The sequence below is a fragment of the Equus asinus genome, chromosome 20 (genome assembly GCF_041296235.1).
Source record: "Equus asinus isolate D_3611 breed Donkey chromosome 20, EquAss-T2T_v2, whole genome shotgun sequence".
NCBI lineage: Eukaryota > Metazoa > Chordata > Mammalia > Perissodactyla > Equidae > Equus > Equus asinus.
The window spans coordinates 80,307,305-80,322,845 of NC_091809.1; the positions used below are offsets into that span (position 1 = coordinate 80,307,305).

Consider the following 15,541-nt stretch of genomic DNA (forward strand, 5'->3'; position numbering starts at 1 on the left):
GAATCACTATGTATGGCAGCTATAGCCTTATGAAATATATTTCTTAAACAATAAGACTTGAAAGTTGAAATTACTCTTTGAACCATGTGCTGCAGAATGGATGCTGTGTTAGCAGGCATGAAAACATTAATCTCATTGTATTTCTCCGCCAGAACTCTTGGGTGACCGTTTACATTGTCAATGAGCAGTTATATTTTGAAAGGAATCTTTTCTTCTGAGCAGTAGGTCTTGACAGGGGCTTAAAATATTTCACAAAAGTTGTAAACAGATGTGCTGTGGTCCAGGATGTGTTATTCCATTTAAAGACCATAGGTAGACTAGATTTAGCATAATTCTTAAAGGCTGTAGGATTTTCAGAATGGTAAATGAGTACTGGCTTTCACTTAAAGTCACCAGCTGCATTTGCCCTTAACAAGAGAGTCAGCCTCTCCTTTGATGCTTTGAAGCCAGGCATTGACCTCTCCTCTCTAACCATGAAAGTTGTAGATGGCATCTTCTTCCAAAATAATGCTGTTTCATCTACATTGAAATCTGTTGTCTAGTGTAGCCACCTTCATTAATTATATTAGCTAGAACTTCAGGATAATGTATTGCAGCTTCTACATCAGCAGTTGCTCCTTTGCTTTGCATTTTTGTGATAGAGACAGCTTCTTTCCTTAAACCTCATGAACCAGCCTCTGTTAGCTTCAAACTTTTCTTCTGCAGCTTCCTCACCTCTCTCAGCCTTCACAGAAATGAAGAGAGTCAGGGCCTTGCTCTGGATTAGATTTAGGCTTAAGAGAATGTTGTGGGGGGGCCGGCCCCCTGGCCCAGTGGTTAAGTTCGGGGGCTCTGCTTTGGCAGTCCTGGGTTTCGCCAGTTCGAATCATGGGCGCGGACATGGCATTACTCCTCAAGCCATGCTGAGGCGGCATCCCACATGCCACAGCTAGAAGAACCCACAACTAAAAATACACAACTATGTACTGGGGGGATTTGGGAGATAAAGGAAAAATAAAATCTTTGAAAAAAAAAAAGAATGTTGTGGCTTGATCTTCCATCCAGACCACTAAAACTTTCACCATACCAGCAATAAGGCTGTTTCACTTTCTTATCATTCGTGTGTTCACTGCAGTATAGCACTTCTAACTTCCTTCAAGAACTTTTCCTTTGAATTCACAACTTGGCTAATTCTTTGATGCAAAAGGCCTAGCTGCCACTTGGCCTATCTCAGCTTTCGACATGCCTTCTGCATTAAGCTAAATCATTTCTAGCTTTTGATTCAAAGTGAGAGATGTGTGGCTCTTCCTTTCACTTGAATACTTAGAGGCCATTGTAGGGTTATTATTTGGCCTAATTTCAATATTGTTGTGTCTCAGGGAATAGGGAGATCTGAGGAGAGGAAGAGAGATGGCGGGAATGGCTAGTTGGTGGAGCAGTCAGAACACACACATGTGTCTATTAAGTTCACTGTCTTCTATGGGCGTGGTTTGTGGTGCCCCAAAATAATTACAATAGTGACATCAAAGATCACTGATCACAGATCATCATAAAAAATAATAATGAAAAAGTTTAAAATATGTGAGAATTACCAAAATGTGACACAGAGACATGAAGTGAGCAAATGGTGTTGGAAAAATGGCACTGATAGATTTGCTCTATGCAGGGTGGCTAAAAACCTTCAATTTGTGAAAAATGCTTCAATATCTGTAAAGTGCAATAAATGAAATGCAATAAATTGAGATTTGCCTGTACCTATGTTTTAAATTATTTAAGTTTATAGAATTTAGTTTTTAATAATGGCTGTGACTAAGACCTGCCTTACAACACTTCTGAAAATTTAACAATCAGTTCTCAAGAGCCAGTTAAGGCCACATCCAAGATACCACTGGATAAGTATGAATCTTAAATAGTTACTTTTGAGTGACATCAGTGAAAATGATGATTAACAACCTCTGAAAATCCTCTCCTCCATAAAAGCAGTCAGAATAGTGGAGAAAATGGTTAGGAATCAACTTTTTCTGTATTCTGGAAATTAACAAAGGCTTCCAGCAATTTGAGGTGTTTATTAAAGAAAAATGGCTGAAAAGTGAGCACTGTGCAGTTTTAATTTGCTCTATTCCATTCTACCCTATCCCCAGTTCTGTGGTAGCCTTGAAAAGCAAAACCTGCAATCACAGTGAAAACCACCAGCTTGGTAGTCATGCAAGATGGAACAGTGAATTAAAGTTCATTCAAATCCCCATTCCCAGAGAACTGTCATTATTTGACCTGCCTGGTGGTTCCCCAGAAGACCCCCCCCCATAGGCCATTTTTATTTGATCTGACTTGGAGCCACCAGTGGAAACCACCATTTTCCCCCAGAGAAGTTTGTCAAAAAACAGTCAGAGACAATTGTTTAACAATGTAGCTGCCAAGGTAGTAAATAACAGGGCAAAGAAGAGGCTAACCAAGAAACTCAAAAGGGAAAACTGAGAAATGAGATGTCCAGAGAGTGTCTGAAAAGCTCTGATATGAACCTTGGTATTGAAAAGGCCATACACATGTCCAGGGTTGTATACATGCTCAGGAAAGACATGAGAATGCCCTAAGGTCAAAATTCTGGCCAACCTTGAGACTTTGCATGAGCAAGAAGCAGGCAGAGTTTTAAACTGCTTGGCTGGGTGTTGACTGCCTACACCAAATTGCATACAGAGCCCTTCAGAAAAAACTAGAACACCTGTTCGTTCCAGGCATGTAAGGAAAGCTGTGTCTAATCACTGTTTCAGGACATATCCAAAGAACTAAAGGAAAGTGTGAGAACAATATCTCACCAAATGGAGACTATCAAGAAAGACACAGAAATTATTATTTAAAAGACAAAATAAAAATGCTAGAGTGGCTCAAAAGTAGGTAAGAATCAGCAAGACTGAAAAGTAGGTCAACTGAGATTATCCAATCTGAAAAAAAGAAAACAAATAAGAATCAAGACAATAATGAGTAGAGCCTCAGAGACCTGAGTGACACCATGGAACATACCAATATACTCATAATGGGTGTCACAGGAGAGGAGAGATAGAAGAGGCAGAAAGAATATTTGAAGAAATAATGGATAAAGTAGAAGAGATCCACATGTAGACATATCATAGTCAAACTGTCAAAAGCTAAAGAGAAAGAGAAAATTTTGAAAGCAGCAAGACAGAAGTGACTTGTCAAGTCTGAGGGAACTTAAATAAGAGTTGATTTCTTGTTAGTAACCAACTGGGCCAAAAAAAGTGGGATGACATGTTTCAAGTGCTAAAAGAAAAAGACTGTCAATCAAGAATTCTATATCTAGCAAAACTATCCTTCAAAACTGAAGGATCAACTTCCATCATTACAGCATGAAGAGCTCCACTACCTGCTTATAAGTGAAAATTATTAAAGGAAACAACAGAGCCAGCCCTGATGGCCTAGTTTAAGTTCAGAGCACTCCACTTCAGCAGCCTGGGTTTGGTGCCTGGGCATGGAATCACATCACTCGTCTGTCAGTAGTTGTGCTGTGGTGGTGGCTCACAGAATAGAGCCAGAAGAACTTACAACTATACACAACTATGTACTAGGACTTTGTGGGGGAAAAAGGAAGAAAAAAGGAGGAAGATTGGCAACAGATGTGAGCTTATGGCAAATCTTCCCCTGCAAAAAAAAAAAGAAAAAAAAAGAAAAAGAAAAAAGAAAAGAAACAATGTAAAAAAAAAAAAAGTAAAATGAGTTAAGAAAAACTCCAAAAATAAAGAAAGAAAAAACCAAAAAAAACCATACCATTCAAAGACTTTGGAAATGGTCCTAAGAGCAAACAGCAAATGAAGAAACATCTATTCAAGACAATATAAAAACATTTGGCAGGAAAGGTAAGAATCTGTGGTATTTAAAGAAAGACCTCTGCCTGCCTCCTTGCTCCCAGCTCAGTGAGATGGAGGCTACACTTCAGACTGCTGTAGCCAAGAACATAGGGCTATTTCTTCTCTCAGCTACCAGCTGGAAGGTTTTATTCCTGGGAGAAACAGAATTCAGTGTTTCTCATCCTGTCCCCAGCTGTCTGGTGCTGAGGCTAAGTCCTAAGAGGTAGGGGCTCCCTTCTTTTACCAACCTCCACTCATGGAATGGAGACTCTACCTGCTACATGGCACACTGAGAATAGTGTAGGAAGTGCAATACAAGGGAAATGCAGACAAACCACAGTGAGATAACATTTCACACCCACTAGGATGGTATAACAAAAACAAAAACAATATTAAGTGTTGGTGAGAGATTTAGAAAAATTGAAACTGTCATACATTCCTAAAATCTAAAATATAAAATGGTGCAGCTGCTTTGGAAAACAGTCTGGCACCTCAAACTGTTAAACATAGGGTTACCATATGACCCAGCATTTTCAATCCTAGGTATATACTTAAGAGAAGTGAATGATTTTATTTATATGAAATGTCTAGAATGAGTCACTTTTCACTTGGAATTTGGTCATTATGGATTAGGAGGTTGGCAACCACTTGGTCAGCCTTATGCAGTGTCAACCAAACACTAATAGCTTACCTCAGTTCCTGTTTCTCTCCAATCCCAAGCCCGACTTCCCCCTGGCCACACTTTGCAGTCCTTATAGGTTTTAGTAGAGCCTTGTACTTTCATTTGCCCCCATGAGAGGGAAGCAATTTCAGGGGAAGACATATGGAACTTAACTGAACTCTGAAATTAAAAGAAAAAATATACTGAATCAGTTATAAAGTAAGGTTGAAACAGCTCCAAAATGAAGGATCTATACTACATACAAAATATATTTTAAAATATAATACTATATACAAAATATAGTAAGCAGTGGTCCTCTATGAGTTAAGCATCCTTCTCATTTATGTGGCCGTCACATCTTCTCTAGAGGTCTAAAAAGTAAAATGATATTTTTGGGATCCTGAATCATTCAATCATGAAAACTAGATACTACAATTATTTCTCAGACTCTAGAGGGAATTCTCAGGATATTTTTTGAGAGACAAAAGTGGGAATGCAAACTGGTGCAGCCACTATGGAAAGCAGTATGGAGATTTCTCAAAAAACTAAAATAGACATACCATATGACCCAGCTACCCCACTACTGGGTATCTACCTAAACAACTTGAAATCAACAATCCAAAGTAACATATGTACCCCTATGTTCATTGCAGCACTATTCACAATAGCCAAGACATGGAAACAATCCAAGTGCCCATTTACCGATGATTGGATAAAGAAGATGTGGTATATATATATACAATGGAATACTACTCAGCCATAAAAAAGACAAAATCATCCCATTTGTAACAACACGGATGGACCTGGAGGGATTTATGCTAAGCTAAATAAGCCAGACAGACTGAGAAAGACAAACACCATGTGATTTCACTCATATGTGGAATATAAACAAACACATGGACAAAGAAAATGGTTCAGTGGTTACCAGGGGTGGGCACAGGGGGTGAAGGGGAGCACTTATGCGGTGATGGACAAGAAATCATGTACAACTGAAATTTCCCAATGATATAAACATTGTTATGAACGCAATTAAAAAAAATTAAAAGGTGGAGATTTGCTTCAGCAAGGCTGATACATCCTCTCTCCCAAGAGCAACCATTGAGCTGGACAAAACTGTCAAAATAACCACTTAGTACTCTAGAAATAATCTTAAGGGCATACTAGAAATTGAGAAGTGCTTATTCACGAAAATCACTGAATTTTAGATAAGAACAGAAAGATGTTTTTTCTTCTTTCCTTGGATTATTCCCATGCCCCAACACCAATTCTGTTGGCACAGAGGTTCAACTTGGTTGGGGCAGGGCATGAAAATCAACAGTCTTGCTGCTACAGCCAGAGGAGGCAGTTCATTTAGAGCATTATCAGCTAAACTGATGATCTCAGCAGCAAGCAAATATAGATGGCAGATGGCTCTGCTTCCTTCATATTGTGGGCCTGTTTGGTGCAAACAATGGATTGGCAGAGCAGGCAAGGATTTAACTGTAATTTCTCAGAGGTGACACAGCCATAGGGGGCTTGATAAACTCTCCACACATCCCAAGTGGACCAAAGGCTGTGAGCATATGCATCAATGACTGGAGTAGGCCTAAGTCATGCAAACATTCTGGGCCAACTGAGCCTACAGCACATGCGAAGTGGAGAAGCAAGAAGGCTCACGAGGACTCAGTACAGTATAAAAACCGGGGAAGACATAAAAACAGCCTGAATGTTGAATGTACTTCCCAGTGTGCATACTGATCCCTAAGTAGAGAGTGAAAGTCTTACTGGCTTGAGGTGTTTGGACATAATCTTTGATTAATCTTTTGGTGAACAATAAGCTATATAAACACGGTGGAGACCCCAAGGAAGCCAAGCTTAAAAATAAAAACAAGAAAAAAAAAACCAACCAAGAAAACAGATTCCAGTGACCACATATTGCATGGGAGACAGAACGCAGAGATTTAGTCTAGGCAAGCGACTAAACACAAACAAATAATCTAAGAGCAACAATGTGCAGGGGGAAAATCAGAATCCAGACTTCCTAAAGTATTATCTAGAATGTCCAGTTTTCAACAAAAAAATTACAATATATGCAAAGAAACAAAAAATGTGACCCACACTTATCACCTGAAACTCTATTAGTGTTCCTGTATGTTTGACTTAGCAAAGACTCCGAAGAAGCTATTATAAATATATTCAAAGAACTAAAGGAAACCATGTATGAAGTTATACAAAATTCTGATGACAATGATTCCATGAATACAGAATCTCAATAAAGAGACAGGCATTTCAAAAAAGAATCAAATAGAAATTCTGGGTTTGATGAGTATAATAACTAAAAGGTTCTCATATCCGTCATGGTTCTCCGGAGAAACAGAACCAGTAGATTATATATATTAAGAGACTCATTTCAAGAACGTAGCTCATGCAGTTGTGGGAGTTGGCCAGTCCAAAGGTGTAGGGTAGGCTGGCAGGCTAACTCCTGGGCAAAAGTTGTCATTGCAGTATGGATGTGTTATTTCTTCTTCCTCAAGGAAATCTGTTTTGCTTTTAAGGACTTTCAACTGATTGGATGAGGCCTACCAAGAGTACTGATCGTAATCTCCTTTATTGAAAAGTAAACTGATTATAGATGTTAACTACATCTACAAAACACCTCCATAGCAACACCTAGACTAGAGTTTGATTGAATAACTAGCTACTATAGCTCAGCCAAGTTGACATATAAAACTAACCATCACAGTTCCCCCCCATCAGTATGGTGTCTATATACATGTCCTTAAACCATATTTAATCTCCAAATAAAGTCAATAACAAAGTGATACTTCTGCCTAACATTAATAAATACTAATCCATTTTTTCAGCTTCAACTTCTGAATATCCATTTTTAAAATGTATTATATAACAAAGGACATAAACATACTGTTAGGTACCATGGGAGGAAGATACTAATTTATAAAACATGATTCCTGTTCTTGAGGAGCTAATATTATCCTAGAGGAAAGAAGACATATACAAATAACTATAATATAACTTTTAAGAAAAGTGACTTTTTTTTAAAACGAGGTAACTTTTGAAAAGTGGAATAAGGGAAGTATAATGAATTTTTATTAGGGTTGAAAAAGACTTCTGTATCAGTCTGCTAGAACTTCCAGCACAAAATACCCCAGGCTGGGTGGCTTAAAGAACAGAAATTTATTTTCTCAGTCTGGAGCCTGGTAGTCTATTATCAAAGTGCCAGCAGCGTTGGTTTTGGTGAGACCTCTCTACCTGGCTTGCAGATAGATTCCTTCTTGCCTTGTCCTCACATAACATAGCCTTTTGTCTGAGCTTGAGTGCTGTTGGTGTCTTTTCCTTTTCTTACAAGAATACCACTCTTATAGTAGTAGGGCCCCACTCTCAAGGCCTCATTTAACCTTAATTACCTTCTTAAAGGCCCTATCTCCAAATATAGTCACATTGGGGGTTAGGGCTTCAACATACGAATATTGGGGAGAGACAATTCAGTCCATTAGCAGCTATCCTGTGGCAGTACTACACAGTATTGATTACTGTAGCTTTGTAGTAACCTTTGAAACCAGAAGTGTGAGACCTTCAACTTTGTCATTTAAAAAGTTGTTTAGGATATTCTAGGTCCCTTGCATTTCCATATTAATATTAGGGTCAAATATGCCAATTTCTACCAAAAAGTCAACTGTAATTTTGATAGGGAGACTCTCCAGATCAACTTAAGGAGTACTGCCATTTTTTCAACAGTTAAGTCTTCCAAACTATGAACAAGGGATGTCTTCCTATAAAGACTTCTTTAATTTCCTTTAAGAATATTTTTTAATTTTCAACTCTTCTATTTAAAAGAACATTGTTCCTAAATAGTTTATTCTTTTTGCGGCAACTGTAAGTGTAATTATTTTCTTTATTTTGGATTGTTTATTGCTACTGTATAGAAATACACTTGATTTTTGAGTATTTATCTAGTATCCTGCAAACTTGTTGAACTTATTAGTTGTAATTAGTTTTTTGGTGGCTTTCTTAGGATTTTCTATATACAAGTTCATGTTATTTATGATAGAGATTGTTTTACTTCTTCCCTGCCAATCTGGATGACTTTTTTCTCTTTTTTTGCCTAATTGCCTTGAGTAGAACTTCCAGTACAATGTTTAATAGAAGTGGAGATAGCAGACATTCTTGCCTTCTTCCTGACCTTATGGAGAAGGCATCAGTTTTCACCATGAGGTATATTAGCTGTGAGCTTTTCATAGATACCCTTAATTAGGTTCAGAAAGTTCCTTTTTATTCTTAGTTTGTTGAGTGTTTTTATCATGGAAGACTACCTAATTTTGTCAAATGATTTTGAGGCATCTAGCAAGATGATTGTGTTGATTTTTTCCTTTATTCTATTAAAACAGTGTAATATATAGACCAATTTTTGGATGTTAAGCTAACGTCGCATACTTGGGATGAATTCCACTTGGTCATGGTGTATAATCCTTTTTGACCTGTAGCTGGATTTTGTTTGCTAATATTTTGCTGAGGATTGTCGTGGCTAGATTCATAAGGGATATTGGTCTGCATTTTGTTTTTTTTTCTTCTGACGTCTTTGTTTTTGCAACCAAGGTAAATCTGACCTCATGGGATAAGTTGGCAAGTAGTCCCTCTCTTCTAATTTTTGGTAAGAGTTTGTGAAGTATTGGTATTAATTATTCTTTAAACTTTTGGAAGAATTCACCATGAAGACATCTGGCCCTGGGCTTTTTTGGGGGAGGGTTTAAATTCCTAATTTAATCTTTTTACTTGTCAGAATTCCATTCAGAATTTCTACTGTTTCTTGAGTTTCAATAGTTTGTGTTGTTCTAGGAATTTGTTCATTTCATTTGTATTACCCAATTTATAAGCATAGTTATTCATAAAATTCCCATATAACCCTTTTTTTATTACTATAGATAGTCATGTCCACTCATTCATTTCTGATTTCAGTAATTTGAATCTTTTCTTTTGGTTTTGGTCAGTGTAGCTAAAGATTTGTCAACTTTGTAGTTATTTTCAAAGAATCAACTTTTGGTTTTGTTGATTTTCTCTATTTTCCTGTTCTTTATTTCATTAATATCTATGCTAACGTTTATTACTTCTTTCCTTCAATTTGCTTTGTGTTTACTTTGATTTTTTTTCAGTTTTGTAAAGATGGAAAGTTAGGTTATTGACTTGAAATAACTCTTCTTTTTGTTGTCGTTGTTGAGGAAGATTTGCCCTGAGCTAACATCTGTGCGAATCTTCCTCTATTTTGTTCGTGGGTTGCTGCGACAGCATGGCTGCTGACAAGTGGTGTAGGTCCACACCTGGGAATTGAACCCTGGGCCGCCAACGCAGAGTGTGCCGAACTTAACCACTAGGCCACAGGGCTGGTTCCATTCTTCTTTTTTAATAAAGGCATTTACAGCTCTATATTTCTCCTTAAGCAGTGCTTTAGGTGTATCCTATTAGTTTTCATATTTTATTCAACTCAAAGTATTTTCTAATGTTCCTTGTGATTTCTTCTTTGAACCATTGGTTATTTAGATGTATGTCACTTAATATCCACATATAAGTGAATTTACCAAATTTCCTTCTTTTTGATTCTAGTCTAATTCCATTGTTTGGTGATCATATTTGGTATAACTTTGAACCTTTCAAGTGCAAATGAGACTTTTTTTTGGTGAGGAAGATTGGTCCTGAGCTAACATCTGTTGCCTATCTTCCTGTTTTTGCTTGAGGAAGATTGTTGCTGAGCTAACATTGATGGCAATCTTCCTCCATTTTGTATGTGGGACACCACCACTGCATGGCATGATGAGAGGTGCATAGGTCCACATCTGGAGTCTGAACCCCGGGGCGCCGAAGTGGAGTGTGCAAACTTAACTACTATGCCACCAGGCTGGCCCCTGAGATATTTTTTTAAAGTGCCTTAGCATGTGGTTTATCTTGGAGAATGTTTGATTTTCACTTGAGAAGAATGTATATTCTGCTGTTGGTGTGCAGTGTCCATCTATGTGTTAGGACTTGTTATTTTACAGTGTTGTTCAAACCTTATTTATTTGTTGGTCTTCTGCCCAGCTGTCCTAGTTGACCATTTTTGAAAGTGTGGTAGTGAAGTTTCCAAGTATTATTGTTGAATTCTCTATTTCTCTTTTCAATTCTGTCAGTTTTTGCTTTTTGCATATTAGGGCTGTTGTTAGGTACATATGTTTTTGTTATATCCTCTTGATGTATTGATTCCATGTGGTTTTGATAAACCAACTTTACCTCTAGTTTTAGAAATGAAGCATTGACCTGGGCTAAGGCATGAGTACATTCTACTTTCACTTTCTACACTGGTCACACTGGTTTAGGGTTGAATATATGTGCTGAGTTGGACCAATCAGTGTCAATTTTAGGACTTTTTTGGGGGAAATTCTGAGATATTGAGGCTGGGAAGTAAAGAATATGGAAGAGTTCCTTGAAACTGCTAGTGCTATGAGAGAAGTCATTATGAAAATTTGGTCCATGTAGGGGAAGGCAAAACAGAGAGACTTACTGAAACAGGGTTACCATCTGATCAGACCATACCACAAGCATGAGCTACTCAATTATTTGAGGCAATAAATTCCCTTTATTATCTAAGTCTGTTTGTCTTTTACTTGCAACTTAAAGTATTTTGACCCAATAACCAACCTCACCTTAATAATTCAACAGATGTCTGAAAGTGTGATTTTTTCTTTTTTGATAAAGATTGACCCTGAGCTAATATCTGTTGCCAATCTTCCTCTTTTTTTTTTTTTTTGCTTGAGGAAGACTGTTGCTAAGCTAATATCTGTGCCAATTTTCCTCCATTTTCATGTGGGATGCCGCCACAGCATGGCTTGACAAGCAGTGCTAGGTCTGCACCCAGGATCCGAACCTGTGAACCCTGGGCTGCCAAAGCAGAGTGTGCAAATTTAACCACTATGCCCCTGGACAGCCACTGAAAGTATGATCTTAATAATACTGAAGAAATATTTTTTGCCCACATAGTTCTGCTTGGCACTTGGAAAACTGATGTGGCTGGCATGTTATAAAATTTTACTGAATGAAGGATATACAATAACTACTGTTTTCATGCTTAGATGTCATCCAGGAGTGTGGAGTTAAAACAGAAATTTTACCTAATATTTGTTTCCTTTGTCATAATCAAGTGATAAAGATCCAATTTGTTCATTCACCCAGATATTCATTCATTCATTTTCCTCCACATGTAATGATAGGGGAATGTGTTTCAAACTCTTTGCCTAAAGCACAGAAACAAATACATTTTATACCATAACACACACAACCACATATTTCATATATATATTTCATGAAATATACTTATCCTCACTATGTGATACACTCTATTTCTGTTCTATTTTTATTCTTTTCCATTTTTAATATAATTCTGGTCTTGATCCACCAAATTGATTTTAAAATCCAGTAATGGGTCATGGCCCATAGTTTAAAATACATTGCAATAGGCTAGGGGTATATTGAAAATAAATAATGAGGATGGCATGGGCAGTGACTACATCAAAATGGGAGTGGAGTGCTGGAATAGGGTCTGCTGTCTGTATCAAACGTTCAGCTGCTGGGAGCTAACAGAGAGAGACCAGGGCAGTCAGTGAAGCAGAGGTTACTTAAGAGGTTCAGGGCAGGGGCTCTTCTGCAACTAGCATGTAAGTCCAGGATCTCAATATTTTAACAACCACGCTAGCCTTTCTAGTCCACCAGTGAATATCAGTCTTTGATACCAAACTGCATAATGTGATCTCTGCCCTTAATTATCTAATAGTAAAGTTCAAATATGTAGACACATAGCTACAATATGTATAGGTATGAGAATTCAGTTATCATTAAGAGAAAGAACCAGAAAATGTCTAGTTTAAATCTTGTTTATATTACTTCTTTTTATTTTTGTATATTTTCTTATTAAACTATCTTGAAGAGCATAGATGTCTACTTGTGTTGACATTTAATAGCTTCTTCATTACATATAATGCATATCCACACACCTCTAGATGTAGCAACTCTTTTAAAAGTGAGTTTTAAACAAACCTAAGTAAATTTGCTCGTCATTGATTAGGAATTCCCCAAACTGGCTCCACAACTGAATCCAATCTACCTCAATACACATTTACCAGGCTTACAATACCTGTAAAAAAATTGTTAGCAAATGCAAAGATAATATGTTGGGCAGACAGAAATATGTCTAAATTATTCTGTTATAAGGCAGACTGTTATCAATGGAATTTGCGAAAATTGAGGGATAAGCCATTAAATTTTAAACTCAAAGCATAATTACATTCTGTTAAATGAACAGATAGTGTTTATGGCTCAGTGAGTTTTTTTTTTTTTTAAGATTGGCACCTGAGCTAACAACTGTTGCCAATCTTCTATTTTCTGCTTTTTCTCCCCAAATCCCCCCAGCACATAGCTGTATATTTTAGTTGTGGGTCCTTCTAGTTGTGGCATGTGGGATGCTGCCTCAGCGTGACCTGATGAGCAGTGCCATGTCTGTGCCCAGGATCCGAACGAGCGAAACCCTGGGCCACGGAAGCAGAGCGCGAGAACTTAACCACTCAGACATGGGGCCGGCCCCTAGAGCTCAATGAGTTTTGACAAATGCACAAACTTGCCAATCAAGATATAGAAAGTATCTAGAAAGTTTCCTTGTACCCCTTTCTAGTCAATCCCCTTCCAAGCTCAAAAGAAACCGTTTTGGTTTCTATTCTCAAAGGTTAGTTAAACCTTCCTATTGATGGAATTGTACAGTACCTACTCTTTTATGTCTGTCTTCTTTCACTCAACATGCTTTTGAGATTCACCCACGTTGTAGTGTGTATCAAGTGTATATCAGTATGAATAGCAGTCTGTTGTGAGACTGTATCACAATTTATTTATCCATTCTTCTGTTGATGAACATTTGGGTTGTTTTTGACTTTTTGCTATTCTGAATAAACTAGACATTAATTCTGAATGAACAAATTGAGGTTTTTAAAATTTGAACTATTTTAAGAAATTTCTTATTCATAAACAAAGTTAGACTGAGTGTCCGCAATTTAATGCTTATTTAAATGCTTCTTCATGGCAGTAGCAATAAATCATTGCAATTTTTTTAAAAAAAACAAAGTGACTGTTTTTCTATCTTTACACTGTAGTCTGACATACTTAAGTCAGTTACTTAACTACATAAATTGGGATTAGACTCTTGTAACCCACAACTTCTCTTAGCCCAGAACGGCAAGAAGAGATGTGGTATTAACGGGTGTTTGTCCTTTATTTTCTTTTCAAGAACAGACTTAGGAAAGGTAGGACCTTCACCCTGCTCTGTAGTAAAACATCTCTTATCTTGTGGGTGGATATAACTTTCAGATGCCCAAGGACTTTGTTCCCATGCCAACCTGAATGACAAAAGGCAGAAACTCTAACCTTATTTATCAGTGTCCTTTGCACAACACTGTGAGCACTGAGAAAAGAAATCTATAGAACAAAGCTTTTTGTTTTTAGAATGCTATTTTACAACCCCATGGGAGAGCAGGAGCTGAGATGCTGTAAAAACTGAAAGCAAAGGGATGGAAAGGAAATGAGGGGTGGGCAAGGTTCACAAAGTGACAGAATTCTTTCTTTTGGTTTGAAGGTTCTTTCTATCAAAATTCCTTCACAAAGATATGATTTTATTTAATATTGTGTACCTGCCTTTTATTTAAGCTCAGTTAAACAAGGTCTTAATGAAGATTTTTTTTCTTTCTTGCTGCAAGACTGTTGGTAAAGATGTGTTTGGGTGAGATTTGTCTTAAACTGGGGTCTTCAGGGCCCCAGGTGTTGCGCTATATACTTGGCCAGTTTGAGAGTCTACCAATATGTTTTAGTTTAGTCTTGTGTTTAATTTCAGCATTGCTTAAAAGCAATATTTACCACACATTAAACTAAAACTTCCCTTTTGCTATGATAATTCACAACCATAGACATTTTCCTAAAGTAAGACTTGACTTTCTTTATTCCTTTTTTTTTTTTACTTTTCTTTATTGCGGTAAAACATTCATAAAATTTACCATGTTAACCATTTTTAAGTGTATAGTTCAATGGTAGTAAGTACATTCACATTGTTGTGCAGACTTTAATTTCTTACAGCAGTTTTCCTTAACCTAGAATTTAAGAGTATTTAATAAGTTTCAAAAGATAATTTTTTCCTTTAAAAAGGATCTGTATATTAATCGAGATTAGGAATCAGTATTTTAGGTAATAAATTCCTCTTACAATATACGATTTCCCTCTCGTGAGAAACGAGTATACTTTCTCTCTTTGGATAATGAGAAAGATATAGACCATTGTGGTTTTTCCCTTTTTTACCTAGAAACGCAGAACAAAATTCAATCTTTGGTTGCGGTATTTCCTCTGTTCCCAATACAATTATTTGCCTATATATTTCTTTGTCTTTCTTTAATCATAAATTGTTCTATTTTACCTGGTTTATATTTTACCTAGTTTCGAATTCTTTTTAGGAAATAGGCACTATGTAAGTTTTAAACGCACGCTGAAAATGTTGGCTCAAAGTAGTAAACTATAAGTTACAGCTGAATTCAATCTAAATTTTAGGAACTCCTTTCTTCAACAATAGCAACATGTTTAAAGTACCTAGAATGTACCAGGGAATTGTGTTAACCAATTTCCTGTGAATTATCTAGTAAAACCCTATGATGTAGTTACCAGTGTCACTGCTCCTTCACAAGAGGCCCAAAGAAATGAAGAATCCTCCGCAATGTCCTGAAGCGGTGCTGCTGGGACCCCAGTCTGGGTGAATTCCAAAGCTCAGGCTCCGGAACCACAACGCACCCTGCACAACAAGCCGCACACCCAACTGGGCATTATTGATGGCTTTTCTGAGATTCTTTGCGGGAGATCCTCACTGCTACCCCCAACGAAGCGGAAGCCCATCTTCCAGCAAACTTTTTGCTCTTGTGCCAAGTTTCCTACCACGTCCGCCGTCTCCGTGGAGTCCCAGCCCACACTCCGACCCTCGGCCCCTACAGAGCCTCGTCCC

The 15,541-nt window shown here is 37.4% G+C and overlaps 1 protein-coding gene across 5 annotated transcripts in view; it reads right to left on the bottom strand.

The window, feature by feature from the left end:
* Positions 1–15,541, bottom strand: part of AAMDC (adipogenesis associated Mth938 domain containing) — a 36,072-nt gene that overhangs the window by 19,913 nt on the left and 618 nt on the right. For 2 of the 5 annotated variants that reach the window (XM_014859670.3, XM_044752294.2), the window contains exon 2: positions 4,531–4,680. In XM_014859670.3, the coding sequence (XP_014715156.1) occupies positions 4,531–4,662 (132 nt within the window). In that variant the 5' untranslated portion in view covers positions 4,663–4,680. Of the gene's footprint in view, positions 1–4,530; positions 4,681–11,633; positions 11,757–15,207; positions 15,335–15,541 lie in introns of all 5 variants that reach the window. The other 3 variants (XM_044752293.2, XM_044752292.2, XM_070490631.1) reach the window with 3 other exon arrangements.